The sequence below is a fragment of the Cotesia typhae genome, unplaced genomic scaffold, assembly GCF_013202065.1.
Source record: "Cotesia typhae breed Kobodo isofemale line unplaced genomic scaffold, CoteBio_Ctyphae contig_48, whole genome shotgun sequence".
In the NCBI taxonomy this organism is placed as follows: domain Eukaryota; kingdom Metazoa; phylum Arthropoda; class Insecta; order Hymenoptera; family Braconidae; genus Cotesia; species Cotesia typhae.
Window position 1 is genome coordinate 10709299 of NW_027423756.1, and position 16107 is coordinate 10725405.

Sequence of the window (16107 nt, forward strand, 5' to 3'; positions counted from 1 at the left end):
TAGCAGTTGGTAGTATGTGAGGGAAATTAAAAGTTTAAATTTATTCCAGTATAAAATATATAAGTTTTGAGGAACTACGTAATTTAAAATTTAATATTATTCCTTTATTAATAGCATAAAAAAGTTAATTTGAAATATTTCTCAGCTATGCGCTGCTCTTAAAATATATTGCCGTGGATTAAATTAGCGTGAGATCAATAACTCTCACATTACCCTTATATACCCGTCTTCTACTACACACGTTTCCCTGTCCTGATAAAAAAATTTTTAAATATCCGCTTATGTTACTATTATCAGTAACCATTACTAAAAATTGCATTTTGCCTCTAAAGCATATATGTACTGCTTAAATAATATTTTAAAGTGCTCCTTAATCTAATTACGCTGGATAAAGAAATATTAGGAATAAACTATTTTTTCCCGAGCCAGCTAAAAATATCCTTTTAATTTTATCTAAAAATTAATTAAACAAAAAATTAATCTATCCATCCGTCTATCCAGCCATATATAGCAAATTTAATTATTTCCATAAACTTATCATGCATCAACGTCAGTAAGTAAACCCGAATAGAAACCGTATCAACAATATTCTGATAAATTTTCCTCAACTCGTGTATATTTATACCTCCATAAATAACGATATTGTATTTTGAGAGCAAGTTCGTGTTACTCATTTATTCTATATGTAAATTACATCGTGACAGTTCTCAAAACCGAATTGAACGAGTTAATATGGATGAGAGTCCCGAGATTTAATATTTAAATTTTATCAACTGAGAATAATAAATCTCGAAATTTCTCAATGTACCTAAAAACCCTTTAATTTAATTCCGCAAAGTATAAATAAAATTGAAAAGTCCAAATAATAAAAAATAAGATTCCCTGGAATAAATATTTCAGACAATTTCCTTTACTCGGCTCATAGAATAACCCAAACCCTTTTTCTCTTGATTACGTTTGGAATGCATGAACCTTCTAGAACTCTCAATTTCTCCCTACCAGACTCTAATACCTCTCTTTGCTCGTCTCCTCCACTCTGGTGTCGTCATTCCTGGCTTTACTCCTCCACTCTTGCACAGATCTGGTGTCTCGCTCCCTCCTTCGTCGCCTTGATGTTGGTCGTCATCGTCGTCGTCGTCGTCGTCGTCGTAGTAGTTGCCGTTGCTTGGCGGTTCCTGTTCCTGCGGGTATTGATTCGCGTTGGCGGTCGGTCACCGCCCCCACAGCTAGCAGCGTCTGCTGGTGGTCTGCACCCCTTCTTCTTCACTTTAACCCAACTCTACACCATACCACCGTACGACTATACCTATATTTCCTATATACATCCTATGTACATCCACATAAATATACATGCATGCATACATACATATTGCTGTTGTTTTTGCTGTATGTAGTAGCTTACTGTACGACAAACAACAAGGAAGATACCATTTCGCGAGCCGCGACAGTCGATCTGGCTCGTATTTCTAGAGCCCTCTTAAACCTGGTGACTCTTAACATAAAAGCACTCTTTTGCAAGCTCTTGATCACGATCGAGTGCTTGATTCACACTACTATTTGTCACCGTTTTACTTTACTTCTTTTCTATTCTCCAACCCGGAAAACTCACCACCGAGACTTTGTATTTTATTTTTAAGCCGATCGATTTTAAAGACCAAGAACCCCACCCAACTGTTGATTATTCATGGCTTGCTGGATTTTTAGGCAAAATAAAAATCCAGTCTTTCGTATTATATATGAATATAATATTATTCAGCGGTGCGAGAAAAAATTTGAATATTTAAAGACAAGAGTACGTTGTTATTGTAAAAAATAATTTTGAGGGTGCCCATTAATGGATAACTATTGCTATTAGATATGTAAATAGTACGGTGATGTACAGATAATTTTAGGAGTTGAATATAGGAATGGCAGATGGAAACAGAGTGACAATAATTGGGAATATCAAAGGATGAAGGGGGTGTTGTTTCAGGTGCATTCATCGAAACGAGCAATTATGCAGCAAATCGAGAACACGGAATTCCGGTAGTTCGTTGCATTGGTACATACACACGAATTGGCTCTAACCACGGTCGCGGTGGGTTATACGGAGCACATGTGGTTTTCACTTGGATATCCTCATTCGTACTCGGCGATCACTATATTACCGCTACTAACTTATATTTGTCCATGCATTTGTACGATTAGATATCTAGCCACACCTAAAAAGGTATTGTCATACTTTTATTGTCAAAGAGTATTCTGGTTAATTATTTTGATCAAAAACATTTATCGCGATCGAATATTTCGAATATGAATAGTTCGTTGCAATAAATTTTCAGTTGAACAGAATATAATTTTTTAAAACAAAGAAAATAAATTGAACGAAAAAAAAAAAAAAAAAAAAACCGATAATTACAAAATTTGAATACATTTCTGAGTATAAGAAAAAAAATAATAATTAAAACAAACGATTGCGCTTTATAGGGTTTCTAGGCAACGGCGCAACTCGGATGATGCCCTGGGGAGGCGTCAACTCTAGCCTACGACACGGGTCAAAGTAGATGCCTAGCTTACCCATCGGCAAATTTCGGTAGACCGTATGTAGGTGTGTCGAAAATGTACGTAGACTCTACTTGATGTGGATGTATTGGATGTAACGTATCTGTTGAGAGTCAGTTCACTGTTGAGGACAGAGAACAGAGGCGAGTGAAACAAGAGTAGCAACGAATAGGAAGATATAATAGGAAATAGTCCCTTGCGTGAACGTTTAATCGAATATAACCCGTAACCCGTGCAGAGTGGGCCACACGGTTGTTGTACTAGCAGCACGGATGATTGTCTGCGTTAATTTCCCGATAAATTCGTAACTGCGTGTCGAACACCATTTTCCCCTTGTGGCCTCCTGCGGTGGTACTTGTGTGTGCCCAATTGGAAAATGGACACGAGTGTCTGTCTCTGTATTTATCTGTATATCTATATCCACACATATAGAGTTACACATATGCATATATATATATATATATATATATATATATATATATATATATATATATATATATATATATATATAGACATAGACATAGATATCTGCGTATGGTTCGACAAAAGCTCGCGTTGACATTCCCGTCGTTATTTAAACCGCCAATGGCTCTCAATTCCACTCACTGGCCGGCCAACTGCTGCCGCGCCCACTCTATCACCAATCCGCGGGATAAAACACCGCTTATTATTATTGCACATGTGTCTTTCTATCACCAACAATCATATCCACTAGTTATCTTTTATCTTATAAATGATTTATTTCTTATAATCAACCGTCCAGATTAAAAATTTAATAAGCTTACACTTTTTATCCGCTTCCTGGATTTAAGGTAATGCAGTTAAGTTTAATTAAAAAAATAGCGTTAGCACTCGAAATGAAACATTTAATATTAAATATAAAATACCAACTACTAAATGAGAAATTTAAATGGTAAATTTAAATTTAAAACTATAAATTATTTAAAAGTTTTAAATAAAATATAACTTGTACTAAAATTACCACACAATTGAATTATATATTACCTCAGACTTTATCTTTATTTAACTTGAATCTACTCGTTAATATTTATGCTTTACTAAATTTATTACCATGTATTTTAAATTTTAATTCGATACCATTCTGCTATTTAAATTGTTCCGGTTCACTAAAATTATTCGATATATAATGACAAATAAAATAGTATTAAAAAAAAATTAAAAAATTGGGTCGAGGTCGAGTACAGATTCATATATATATAAATATATAAAATTATATATATATATATATATATATATATATATATATATATATATATATATATAAAATACACACATATAGATAGCAGTGAGTTGATCTCCAGGTTTAGCGTGGAGATGTCGTAGGTCATCCCATTTTATCGTCGACAAGTGTCCCGAACCGGGCGTTACTCTAGGTCATGATACCAAACCTACTATTCCTCGCGAATATATCTATATATGTATATATAAAGAGGAAGGAATAGCAAGACAGAGAGAGGAGCATAGAACACAAATGGAATGGATTTCCCACGGACTTTACCCTCTTACCCTTATCGCACGACAGTTCAAGAGGATGAGACGTCACGCGCACACAAGGGGTAGTACTACAGTTGCCAGTTGAGTGAGGCGGATGTTCGCGGCTCGGTTGACTGCACGCCTGTTTACTACCCTCCCAACACCTATCTACTTACTACTACCACTGCTTCTGGTTCTGCTTCTGAATCTGCTAGTACAAGTACAAGTACAAGTGCTACATACAACTCTCATCCTCTTTTGAGCTTTAGCTTCCGCTCCTTGGATGCTATCAGGCTTTACCGCAAACACACCGATCCACGACCACTTGTGGTCTCTCTTGGGTTTACACCGCTTCAAATCTCCGCTGGTGTGCTCTACTACACTTTGTTGTAACTACTGTACCTCCTACACACCGCACGGCATTAGTACTAATACCGGGCTTAAGTAATCGGCTTCCGGGACCTTGAAACCGCAGTACAACCTATCGAGTTTTCGCTTTCGTTGCTTTTTATTAGATTTGGTAAGACCAGAGTTGTCTAATTTATAGCCCCTCGACCGATGTTTTTTATCAGTTCACCGAAGAGACGTGTGCCACGGGCTTCCGGATAATTGACAATCGATTTAGTGTCAGACAAATGTAATATAATTGTTAATTTAAATCAGAAATCCAATTGAACTGGCTGATGAACCAGACGTCGACGTCAGTAAATAAACTCTCTAATTACTAATTAAATCTCTTTTGAGTTTTGTATATATGTATATCCTGAACAGCCGAGATAATATTTTATCCAAGTAACAAGAGTCACGTATTGTTTAATAGAATTCAATTATACAGGGCACCGATTTTAGAAAATAAATTGTTAATTTATTTAGTTTGTAGTAAAAAAAATTTTTTCTTTAAATATTTAAAAAAATTTCATGCTTTGATTGAGATTTTTGGCCAATATAAATGTTTTTTTTTTTTTCACTCACCCACTTTTTTCCATGTTCCGAAATGTCTTATTGCAGATGAAGAATTTTCTTGCTGGTCTGAGAACTGAAAAAAAAAAAAAATATTTTGTAGGAAACTTGAAAACAATATTCATGGGTTTTATTTTTATGAAGTTTTCCGGACAAAATGGTTATACATAGAATTTATTTAAAAAATTGCCAAGTTAAAGTTTAACTAAACCAAGAACGAAACAATGAAAATGCTCGCAGAATTTAAGTTAAAAATTCAGGAGCACAAATTCAATTCATCATTTATTCCATTCGTCTATTTTTGAAATTTATTATTAATATTTAATCAATAAATTTGAATATAAATTCTATTTTTAATAAAATCTAGATCAAAAGATCATTGAATATATTTGAATTTTAAATTCAAATATTTTATTGGTAAATTTTGGTGAATGTGTTCGTATCATTGATATGCATTGAATGTCACGACAGCACCATCCGAGTGGTGTAATCATAATGCAAAACGTGAAACCCGTCGTTATATAGTTATACGAACTAATAAGAAGACGTATATATACATATACAGTTTTACTGGTGCAGCTATATGTACATCATTCTATCGGACTAACTTTAAATCACCCCCAAATTATATCTTTCTTGATGTTTGATATCATATTATGTATCATATAACACTGTTTGATTACTCCAAGTTTCATCATTATTATAATAATTATTTTTATTGTTGTTGTTGTTAATATACTCTTACTCTATTTTCTCAACGAACTATCGGAAACAATTACTAATTAATTTTAAAATTACTATTTAATTCATCCCCATTGTTTACTTTTTGGTAACCACAAATTTCCGGAAACAATTCAGCTAGGATTTCCAGCTTGGTTAAGTGACCCGAGGAAATTTGTTTCCGGCTTTCAGCAGTGACGAGAACTTGATATTACATCCGTAACTTAATTCCGTATAATTTAATAATCTTCTGTTTGGATTGGAGACAAATTAAAATACCAAAAATAAATTTCTACAACAAATGTAGTTTTTATTTTGATAAAAATTTTATCGGAATATTTTTGATTGTAAAAATTAAAAATATGTTCGTAATAAAATATGTAAAAAACTTTAGGCAGTAAGTAAAAAGATAGAAAGACAGCGACGGTTTGTTGAATGCGACGCGAGTATTGTCGCGTTCTTGGCGGCCCTTTACCGCGACCATAAATTCAAGTCTTTCTCTCTCTTAGTCTCAGTGACGGTAAAAAAAATGAAATTGAAAAAAAGCAAAAATAAAGGGAAAAAAAAGCTCGAGCCGAGACTCGCGATATCAAAGCTTAGAAAAAGTTTTTAACGGGATAAACTACTCGAGTATATTCACTTTTTGTTTTTGTTTTATTGTTTTTCGTTTTTATTTCTTTTCGTTTTATTTTATTTAAACTTATTTTTTGTCCGCTTAAGAAAGCGAAAGTGGAAAGCACTCGTGAGGAGAATGGCTTTTCTGCTTTACGGGCTCGAAAGGTACTGAATAAAATATTCATCAAGAGCAAAAACGCCGTATAACTTGTTGAAAAAACTTCAAAGCTCCGAGGCTTATGCTGCTTAAGAAAAATACATAAATATTATAATTTTACGTCGTAAATAACAACTATTATATATTTATAATATCATGTATAATTTAAGTACTCTCCATTGAAATTATCTATCTATTTTTTTTTCTTATTATTAGGAATAAAATAATTTCAACAATAAAAAATAATAACAATTGTTATTTTATTTTTTTAGTCACCTGGAGTAATACCATTTTATGGTGACAGTAGCGCCGGATTCCGGCCAACTGCTGGTTTCAGTAATGCCGTATGGCATCAGGGTGTTACGCCTGTAGGCGCAGTCACCGTGGAAGCAACAACCGCGACATGGCCACCGCAACAATTTATTCAACAGATACCTGCGCCAAATCAACTTGATGAATTAAGGTATCACACACAATACAGCGCTGCGACTCCATACCATCCTCAACCAGGTAATAAACTTGTTCATGATGAAATTTTTTTTTTTTTTTTTCATATAAAATGCACTCAAACGGCTGGAATAAAAAAATTCTCGAGCCAAAAAAAAAAGAGTATTTTTAATAAAAAGCTAACGTATGGAAATAAATCGCGAGAATTTTATTAAATGAAAATGAAAGTGGAGAAAGAGGTAAACAATTGTTTAAATAAATATTCCAGTGGCGTATCAGCAGCAGGCATTCATCGCAACAGATCAATCGGCATTCCAGCGCGCGGGTAGCACGGGACAATATGGAATCCCGGGGCAGCCGTCGCCGCTGGCACCGGTTGCGCTCCAAACGGGGGCTGCTCCTCCCCAACGTGCACTCAACGGCCAATTCATGGATCCCGCGGCAACGCCGGGACAACCGATAGGCTTTGAGACCCGTCAGGAGTACGTCAACGGGTATCAGCAGCAGGTGAGCCATCATCAGTAGCTATCAGACACCGTTTGTATCATTTACACGCGTACGCTTTCACTCTTTTCATCCGTCTATCCACGTCAACTTTATAATAACAATAACTTGTGGTTTTGTTTTATTTTATTAATAAAAGCATGAATTTTCAATCAAGTGTTTTACAATATTTTCAATTCAAATAGATTCATGGTTTACAATAAAACTCTATTTTTTTGACTCTACTACGGTCGGTCGGTATAATTTAAAAAAAAAAAAAAAAAAAAAAAAAAAAAAAAATCGTTAAAATCGCCGTTTATCGACTCTAAACGCGACAATACTGAATACACACGATGGATTTTAAGTTACAGATCGAATGATCCTCTTTTCAGGATGTGACAATGGCTCCGCCGCCCTCGACGACGCCAACAAGTCGCAGTAGCTCTGTCCACATGGACTCTCAACAACAGCAACAGCAACAGCAGCAACAAGCGGCTCAACCTCAGCCGCCTTCAGACACACAAGTAAAGGGGTTTGCAACAATAGCCCCGACAAATGTGTCGGGAAACGAGATGCCTGGGTATCCACTTCAACCGGACCCACAGAGTTCACACAACTCTAACGGATATCCAGGCTACGTGGAAATGGGTCAACCGGCTCAACATGAGCCTGCTCAACAGCCTCAGCAACAAAACCAGTGGCAGCACATGCAGAATGTCCCGCGACAGCCTTCAGTCTCAGATGCGAGCCAAGCTCACTTATGGTCGGACACTAGTTCCAATGCCAAGATCAACAGTGTCAACGACATGACATGGTCAGACACTCGCATTCAGCAGCAACATATTAAAAACGAGCCCAATGTCAATCAAGATATGTCGAGACCCGCGAGTCACATGAGCTGGGACAGCACTCGCGAAGCTCCTCAAACTTGGAACGAAACTGAGAACCAGCAACAGTGGCCCCAGCAGAGCCCAAAGAACCCGAGACTGACGCCCTCTCAGCATCAGCCGCAGCAGTGGCCTCAGCACTCGCCCAAGATTGTCGAGCATCCTAGTCCCGCTCAGCAGAATCCGCGAATGACTCCCGTGTCGAATCAAAATTGGCAAACTAGTCCCGAGCTCCAAGCTCAGAACGGGCATCCCAATCCTCGGCTGACTCCGCAGCATCAACAGCAACAGACTCAGCAGTGGCAACAGCAGACCAAAATTGAAGCCAACCCGCGATTGACGCCGTCGAATCAAATGTCCTGGCCGGACACGCCTACTAGTCAGCCGAATTGGTCCCCGAGCAGCATGAAGAGCGACGGCAGTCAGCAGCAGCCTCAGCAAACTTGGCCCGACTCTCAGCCCAGTCCTAGACGAACTCCAAGTCATCAGCCAGCTTGGCCGAACACTAATCCCAACTCCAATTCTAATTCTAATCCTAATCCCAACTCTAATCAAAATACTAACTCCAATCCTAATCCAAGCTCAAATCAAAATCCACAGGAGAAAATGGACCGTCAAATCGCAAACTGGTCCCCAAACTCGGGCCCCGCTGAGAATCCTGCTTGGACCCAGCAGAACAAGCAAGACATCCAGAATTCTGGGGAGAGAGTCATGTGGAGCAATGACAGATCCAATGGGTTCAATGAAAATCAGGAGTCAAACAGGACTAACAAAGTGAGTGATCGGCTGAAATCGATGCTTTTACATAAGCAGCAACAGCAGATGCAACACCAGATGCATCCAATGGGTCCAAATGGGTCCAACGATTATTCCAGTGACAATCGCGTCAGGGAGTCCCACGAAAACGCGGGTGACACTAAGACACACGAGAAAAGATCTTCAGAATACTCGCAACAGTCTAACATGATTTCCATGCCCCAGAACAACGATGCCATGACCGGTAATTTTTTATTGCATAGCCACCACCACCGGGCCGATAGTTTGCCCGGCGGTGGTGGCTTATGGGAGTGGACTGGAGGAGGAATTCATCACAATATTAATAACAATAATGTTATTAACAGTAGTAACAGTTCTAGTAATAATAACAATATTAATAAAAATAGCGTTAATGATAGTAATAGTAATAACAGTAACAATAATAATAGTAATAATAATAATGATAATAATAATATTAATAATAACAATAATAATAGTAATGTTAATCCGGAGATATTACCAGAAACCGGAATAACAGCTATACAAAATTTTATAAAGTACAATGAGAAAAAAATTCAAGATAAGACGACTAGCGTATGGCACAGTACGATTGGTATCGATAAAAATAGTGATAATAAACTATTCCATCAAAGTCTTGGAATTATTAATGAGAATAGTAGTAAAAGTAACGAAGAAAGCAGAGTAAGTGACAAAAGTAAAAATAACGAGTTCTTTACTTCTTCGAGAAATGTTGAGATGGCTAAAAATTCGGGTAGTAGTGATGAAATTGTCACGGAAGTTAACAATGATAATAGGAACAATCGAATGGAAACAATGAGCAATGTTATGTACAATCCAAGTCAGATAAAACAGGAGATCGTTGATTACTGTCCAAGCGATAACGTAGAAGAGGATCGCAGAAAAGAGAGTCTTCCGATGGTAATAAAGTCTGAGCCGGACGAAGAATCAGTTGATAAGAATGATTACAAGGACTTACAGACCAAAGATGAGATCACCGAGGAGTCAGAGGAAGCCAATAAGGAGCAGAAAGAAGTTAAGGGTGAGGAAAACGGAAAATCTTGCAAAATTTCAACTGGAATCGGAAGTGGAGCTGAAACAACGGTAACCACAACTGAAAGTTTGAGCTCGGTAATAACTGTCACCACTGGAACCGCGACAGCCAGTGTCGGAACTTGCACCAGTGGAAGTGGAAGCGGAAATGGAAAACCGGCGCAAGATGTTGACAAGAGCAAGAACAATATGCGGAGCGAAGTACCTGACTGCGACTGTTTTCCGCCAGATAAATGTGAGTTGTCATTGTGTATTACGCATCACACTAACATAGAGAGAACACACTAACCATCAATATATATCTATATATCTATATCAGCGCGTACACTGTTATATTCTGTAAAATATGTGCGAAACATTTTTTTTAATGCTTAAATATCAATTTATATCCAAGTATACGTAGTAAATAAAGACAAACAAAAAATAAAAAATATTAAAAAGATAATTGGTGGAAACGGGGTTGGATTATTCTAATCGGCTATTATATTATTGGTATTGATTATTGATACATAAGTTACTAAGTAAATCCAACTCGAGTAATTGATATCGGGAGAGGGGTGAGACTGCTCGATTTATGTAAATAAAATCAAGTTCAACCACAAGGTCCACCGGAGCCTGGATCTTATTACACTCATCTGGGGGCCGCAGCCAGTCTTCCGGATCTGAGAAATGATCTCGAACGGAGAACCGGGCTTAAAGGCAATGCGATACGATTTGAGAAGGTAGTTTACACTGGAAAGGAGGGAAAAACTACTCAAGGATGTCCGATGGCTAAATGGGTAAGCTAATTTATTTTGTACTATACTATTTTGTTATAAAAATTAATTTTAATGAAATTTTTTTGATTGAAAAAAATTATTTGACAAATTAATTTATAAAAGCAATTTTCGGTTGGACAACAGCAAGCTATTAATTATTAATTAGGTGTTAAATGATAAAATGGATACTAACGTAAATATTTAACAGATACTGCGGCGGTCAGGGGTGGATGAGAAAATATTGTCAATCGTAAAGCACCGCCAGGGACACAAATGCGCTACAGCGTGGATCGTAGTTGTAATGGTCGCGTGGGAGGGTGTACCGACCCACGAGGCAGATCGCATTTACTCTCTACTCACCCACAAACTGAATCGATTCGGTCTTCCGACGACACGTAGATGCGGAACCAATGAACCGCGAACTTGCGCCTGTCAAGGTCTTGATCCGGACACCTGTGGGGCCAGCTATTCATTCGGGTGCTCCTGGTCTATGTATTACAACGGATGTAAATACGCTCGCAGCAAAACTGTTCGCAAGTTCCGGTTGTCCGTTAAAACTGAGGTAAATATCTTTCGGCAATTTTATATTTTACCTTCCGCCCTTAAACTTCGATAATTAAAACAACTTTTACTCTGCTCAGGAACAAGAAGTTGAAGAAAGAATGCATGTACTGGCGACTCTTTTGTCGCCATTGTATTTGAGCTTAGCGCCCGAGGCCTTTAATAATCAGACGCAGTTCGAACGTGAAGCCAGTGAGTGCCGTCTAGGGTTCAAACCTGGAAGACCTTTCTCTGGAGTCACCGCTTGCATTGATTTCTGCGCTCATTCCCATCGAGATCTTCATGATATGAACAATGGCTGCACTGTCGTACGTATTTTTACCTCACTTTTATTTAATTAAATAAATCTTTTACTTTTATTAATGAACTTCATCAATATGATTGCTAGAAGAGAAATTAATCATAATAACGTTATCGATGAACAGGTGGTTAGTTTGACAAAACATCGAAGCCTCTCAAAATCCGATGATGAACAACTGCACGTATTACCTCTCTACATCATGGATGAAACGGACGAGTTTGGATCCAAAGATGGACAGCAAGAAAAAATCAACTCCGGAGCTATTGAGAGACTTTCCAAGTAAATTTTTTTTTTTCACAATTTACAAAGATAAAAAAATTAAATTGAAACATTTTTTAATTAATAAAATACGTATAGGTACCCATGCGAAGTGCGAGTCCGATCAGTGCCCTTGCAGCCATGCAGACGACACGGAAAAAAGCGCAAGGAAGACGAGCCAGATGTAGCAAATGCAAAAAAAGATGCGGCGAAGGAAAAAGCTGCCGAACGACCGCCTTATCAGGATCCAGCGCGAACGATAAGAGACCCACAACTATCTCTAGAGATGACTCCGATGTTTGACGGCATGGATGCTCAACTCCAGAGTTCTCAAGTGTCGTCGACGGTCTTAGACAGTCCAGTGTCTATGTATCAAGGCTGGGGCTTTCAGGGTGACCAGCAGTGGGCGAGAAATAACTGGCTAGAGCAGCGGAAAAACAACTGGTTAAACCACTGGAGCGAGTATTCTTTCAGTGGAATGGAGCGTGATAACAAAGTAGATCCCGATAGTACCAGTCTGGATGACAATCGACCTCGCAGTACTTATTCACAAGAAGACCATCGTCCAAGATCGCGAAATCTGTCGGATTCGCCGATAAATCGCGGATACAATCAGTCACCTCGTCATCCGATGTCGCCAAGGAACTCCTTACCACCTACGCCTGGAGAAGTTAGTTACGCAAGCCACACACTTTCCCCGAGGGCTCTTTCAACTCCTCATGATCCGAAAATGATGTCACCCAGGAGTTCTGGGTATCCAGCACCGCCTACTCCGCATACCAATGACTCAAACTACAGTTTGCCGTCTCCGTCTTATAGCAAAAATTATCCAGGGTTCAATGATAATAATAATCGCCAGCCTAGTGTGTCACCGCGTGGATATTCAACTCCTCACCCTCAACACCATGACCAACGTTCATCACCAAGAGGACAGCAAACTCCTGGTCCGGAAATTCACAGCCATATTCAACGATTGCCATCTCCGCGAAATGACATTCGCTATCCAAGCAATAACAATAATAATAACAACAATAGTTACGTAGATCTACAACAAAGGCCTGGCTCACCGAAATCGCGCAACCAAGATTATTACGGGTGTTTAAATCAACCAACAAACCAGCCGCAAAATCCGACATACAGAAATGATTATCACGAATTGAATCCCGTTGGAGCAATGCATCAGGCGGCAATGTTTCCATACTCGCAACAGCAATACGATAATTACAATTACACGGAGCAAAAGAAAGAACAATTGCCGACTGCAAACAATTGGAACGCGGTCGATAAATCAGCTCCCGTGTGGCCAGACCAAGCATTGCACTCGGAACAACCGAAGAATCCGTGCATTGAAATGCCGGATCCATCGCCATTTCGCGTCCCAAAGGGCCGTCCGCCGTCCAGAACTACGCCTAATCAGAATCCGTCTGAAGCGAGCTATCAAAATACATTCAATCGAACCTTTCTTAAGCCTCAAATACCCCAGGAACAACCGATCAGAGCCGATTATCATCAAGATCCAAGTGCTCCGCGAACGCCGTCTTATTCGGCAGTTAATAAAGAGGGTTATGAACGTCCTGTTGCCAATCCGATGTGGGCTGAAGAAATGAAGATTCAGGAACTGCACGCGATGTCTAATTTGGGTCACTCGTTTCCCCAGTATCAGGGGTATCCTGGTTACACGGGCTTTGAGAAACCTTATGGCAATACTTGGGATGGCTACAATTATCACCAATATCCTCCGCAACATCCCGTGCATCCGCAACATCCTGTGCACCCTCAACATCCTGTGCACCCTCAACATCCTGTGCACTCTCAACATCCGAGCCATCCAGTTCCGCAACATCCAACGCACCCTGCTCATCCAGAACACCCAGCACATCAGAGTCATCCGACACCAGAGTATCAAGCACAAATTTATCCACCTAAACGGGAGCCTTATCCACCGCAGTATCCTTATCAAAACGTAACACCGCCTTATCAAGGATGGAACAGATGGGAAACTCCTCGCTGGGATATTTATCCTCCGCCGTCATACTTTCCGGTCTTGCCTGAACCGCCACCAAAATCAGAACCTCTTGGCGAAGTCGCGGACTACTCTGACAATGAAGAGTGCTTCAAGGACGCTCAACTAGGCGGCGTTGGCATCGCTCTAGGACACGGCAGTGTTCTGTTTGAGTGTGCGAAACACGAACTGCACTCTACTACTGCGCTGAAAAGGCCCAACAGACTCAACCCAACGCGGATTAGCTTAGTTTTCTATCAACATAGAAACCTAAACAGGCCGAAACACGGTTGGAGTGAGTGGGAGGAAAAGATGCGGCTTAGAAAATTGGGAGTCACGACCACAACTTCCAACACTTCCATGTCTAATAGTATTAATGATACGATTAATGCAGTCGCTGCTGCTGACGGACCTATAGTTGATACTCCACCGACCCCGACCCCGCCAAACACAGACTCCGGGCCCAGTGAGGCTCCTTCCGAGGCTTCCGACAAATCTCTCCATGTTAACACGACGAATTCACAGTTTATGATGCGCTCGCCGACTTATACTACGATGACTTGGACAACTTTGTTCCCGATGCATCCCTGCATGATCACTGGGCCCTACCAAGAGGGCGGTGCCATAGGATGAGTTAACAATAATATCGACTGCAAATTAACGGAAGCACAAATGCGCAATCAATTAAATTATTAAATAACCACGAGGTTTTACTCCACTGCCATGTTTATATTCTATCAAATAAATCGGGCTTTCAGTACAATTAAATTTTTTTTTTTTAATTATTAAAACTGTATGAAGCAGCTCAAATGTCAAGTATTTGATTGAATTGATTTTCAATTAAATGTTTGTTGCAATCAATTTGTTTCAATAATTTTGTTCGATCGAAAATATTTAATTGAAAGTTGATGAATTTTTTAGAGAGACGTAAAAAATTTTTGGAGGGTAAAGCGTGGCCATTATTACTGAATACTTTGATGGAATAAATAAGCAGATGTATAAGAATTATTATTCACTGATAAAAATGTACAATAATGCGTGTAAATCTGTATCTCATTAGCGAGTCGATACAGTAAAGAACTAACACGAATACATATCTCATTGTATATCTATTGCGAATTTTGAAGGTTCAATAATTATAACAATAGTGATTAATAAATAAATAAATTAAGAATAGAAGTGTGTATACAAATGTACCCTTAAGGTGTATGCGTATGCTCTTCCTCATAATAAATAATTAATATATAATAATAAATATTAATAAATAATCTATTGGCTATATATTATGAATATGAGTTATGATATATTTTACGTGTTGGCGTACTTGAAGAGTTAATAAAAATAAAAAAATAATAAAAATTGTAGCAACAAAAATAATGTTGTTGATTAGTTGTTACGGTCACTGCACAATTGATGACGCCCTTTTCATTTTAAATTAACGGGAAATATACATTAATTATTAATTAAAAATTTAATGATTATTATTATTATTGTTATTTTTATTATTATTATTATTATTATTATTATTATTATTATTATTATTATTATTATTATTATTATTATTATTATTATTATTATTATTACTATGATTAATATTACTATTATTGCTCTTATTATTATGAATGATTAATTAATTAAATATGGACACGAAGAAATAATGAAATGATCTCAAGTTTAAAATTAAAAAGTTATTCTTATTATTTAAAAGAAATCTTTGTACATTTTTGCGCTTCTTTGATATTTATTTAATGCACAAGTTTTGCACTTGCCACCGTACTGAGTCTTTATTAATTAATAAATTAATTTAAATTTAATTAACTCTTTTTGTTTTAAACATACTAACCACTCGCCCCGGGCGATTGAGTACAAATTTTATTATTTCTTTTCTAACCGACCTTTTATTTTAAATATTGGCTTTGTTAATTGTAAATTTTTTTTATTTTAATTTTAATTTTAATTTATTATTAACCAAATTTTTTTGTACATACTTTTATCTTTTTATTTTTCTATCCTCGTATATATATATATATATATATATATATATATATATATATATATATATATATATATATATATATATATATATATATATATAT

At 37.6% G+C, this 16107-nt stretch overlaps 1 protein-coding gene and 1 long non-coding RNA gene across 4 annotated transcripts in view; one reads left to right on the forward strand and one right to left on the reverse strand.

Moving 5' to 3' along the window:
* The window catches only part of Tet (tet methylcytosine dioxygenase-like), a 59501-nt gene extending 43481 nt beyond the window's left edge, over positions 1 to 16020 (forward strand). For both annotated transcript variants that reach the window (XM_074246267.1, XM_074246268.1), the window contains 8 exons: positions 6760 to 6997; positions 7203 to 7441; positions 7810 to 10366; positions 10735 to 10910; positions 11098 to 11451; positions 11531 to 11758; positions 11876 to 12030; positions 12109 to 16020. In XM_074246267.1, the coding sequence (XP_074102368.1) occupies positions 6760 to 6997; positions 7203 to 7441; positions 7810 to 10366; positions 10735 to 10910; positions 11098 to 11451; positions 11531 to 11758; positions 11876 to 12030; positions 12109 to 14644 (6483 nt within the window). In that variant the 3' untranslated portion in view covers positions 14645 to 16020. The remainder of the gene's footprint in view (positions 1 to 6759; positions 6998 to 7202; positions 7442 to 7809; positions 10367 to 10734; positions 10911 to 11097; positions 11452 to 11530; positions 11759 to 11875; positions 12031 to 12108) is intronic.
* Positions 1 to 16107, reverse strand: part of LOC141529640 (uncharacterized) — a 163959-nt gene that overhangs the window by 85892 nt on the left and 61960 nt on the right. For both annotated transcript variants that reach the window (XR_012479628.1, XR_012479629.1), the window contains exon 5: positions 5008 to 5071. This is a non-coding gene — a long non-coding RNA (uncharacterized LOC141529640). The remainder of the gene's footprint in view (positions 1 to 5007; positions 5072 to 16107) is intronic.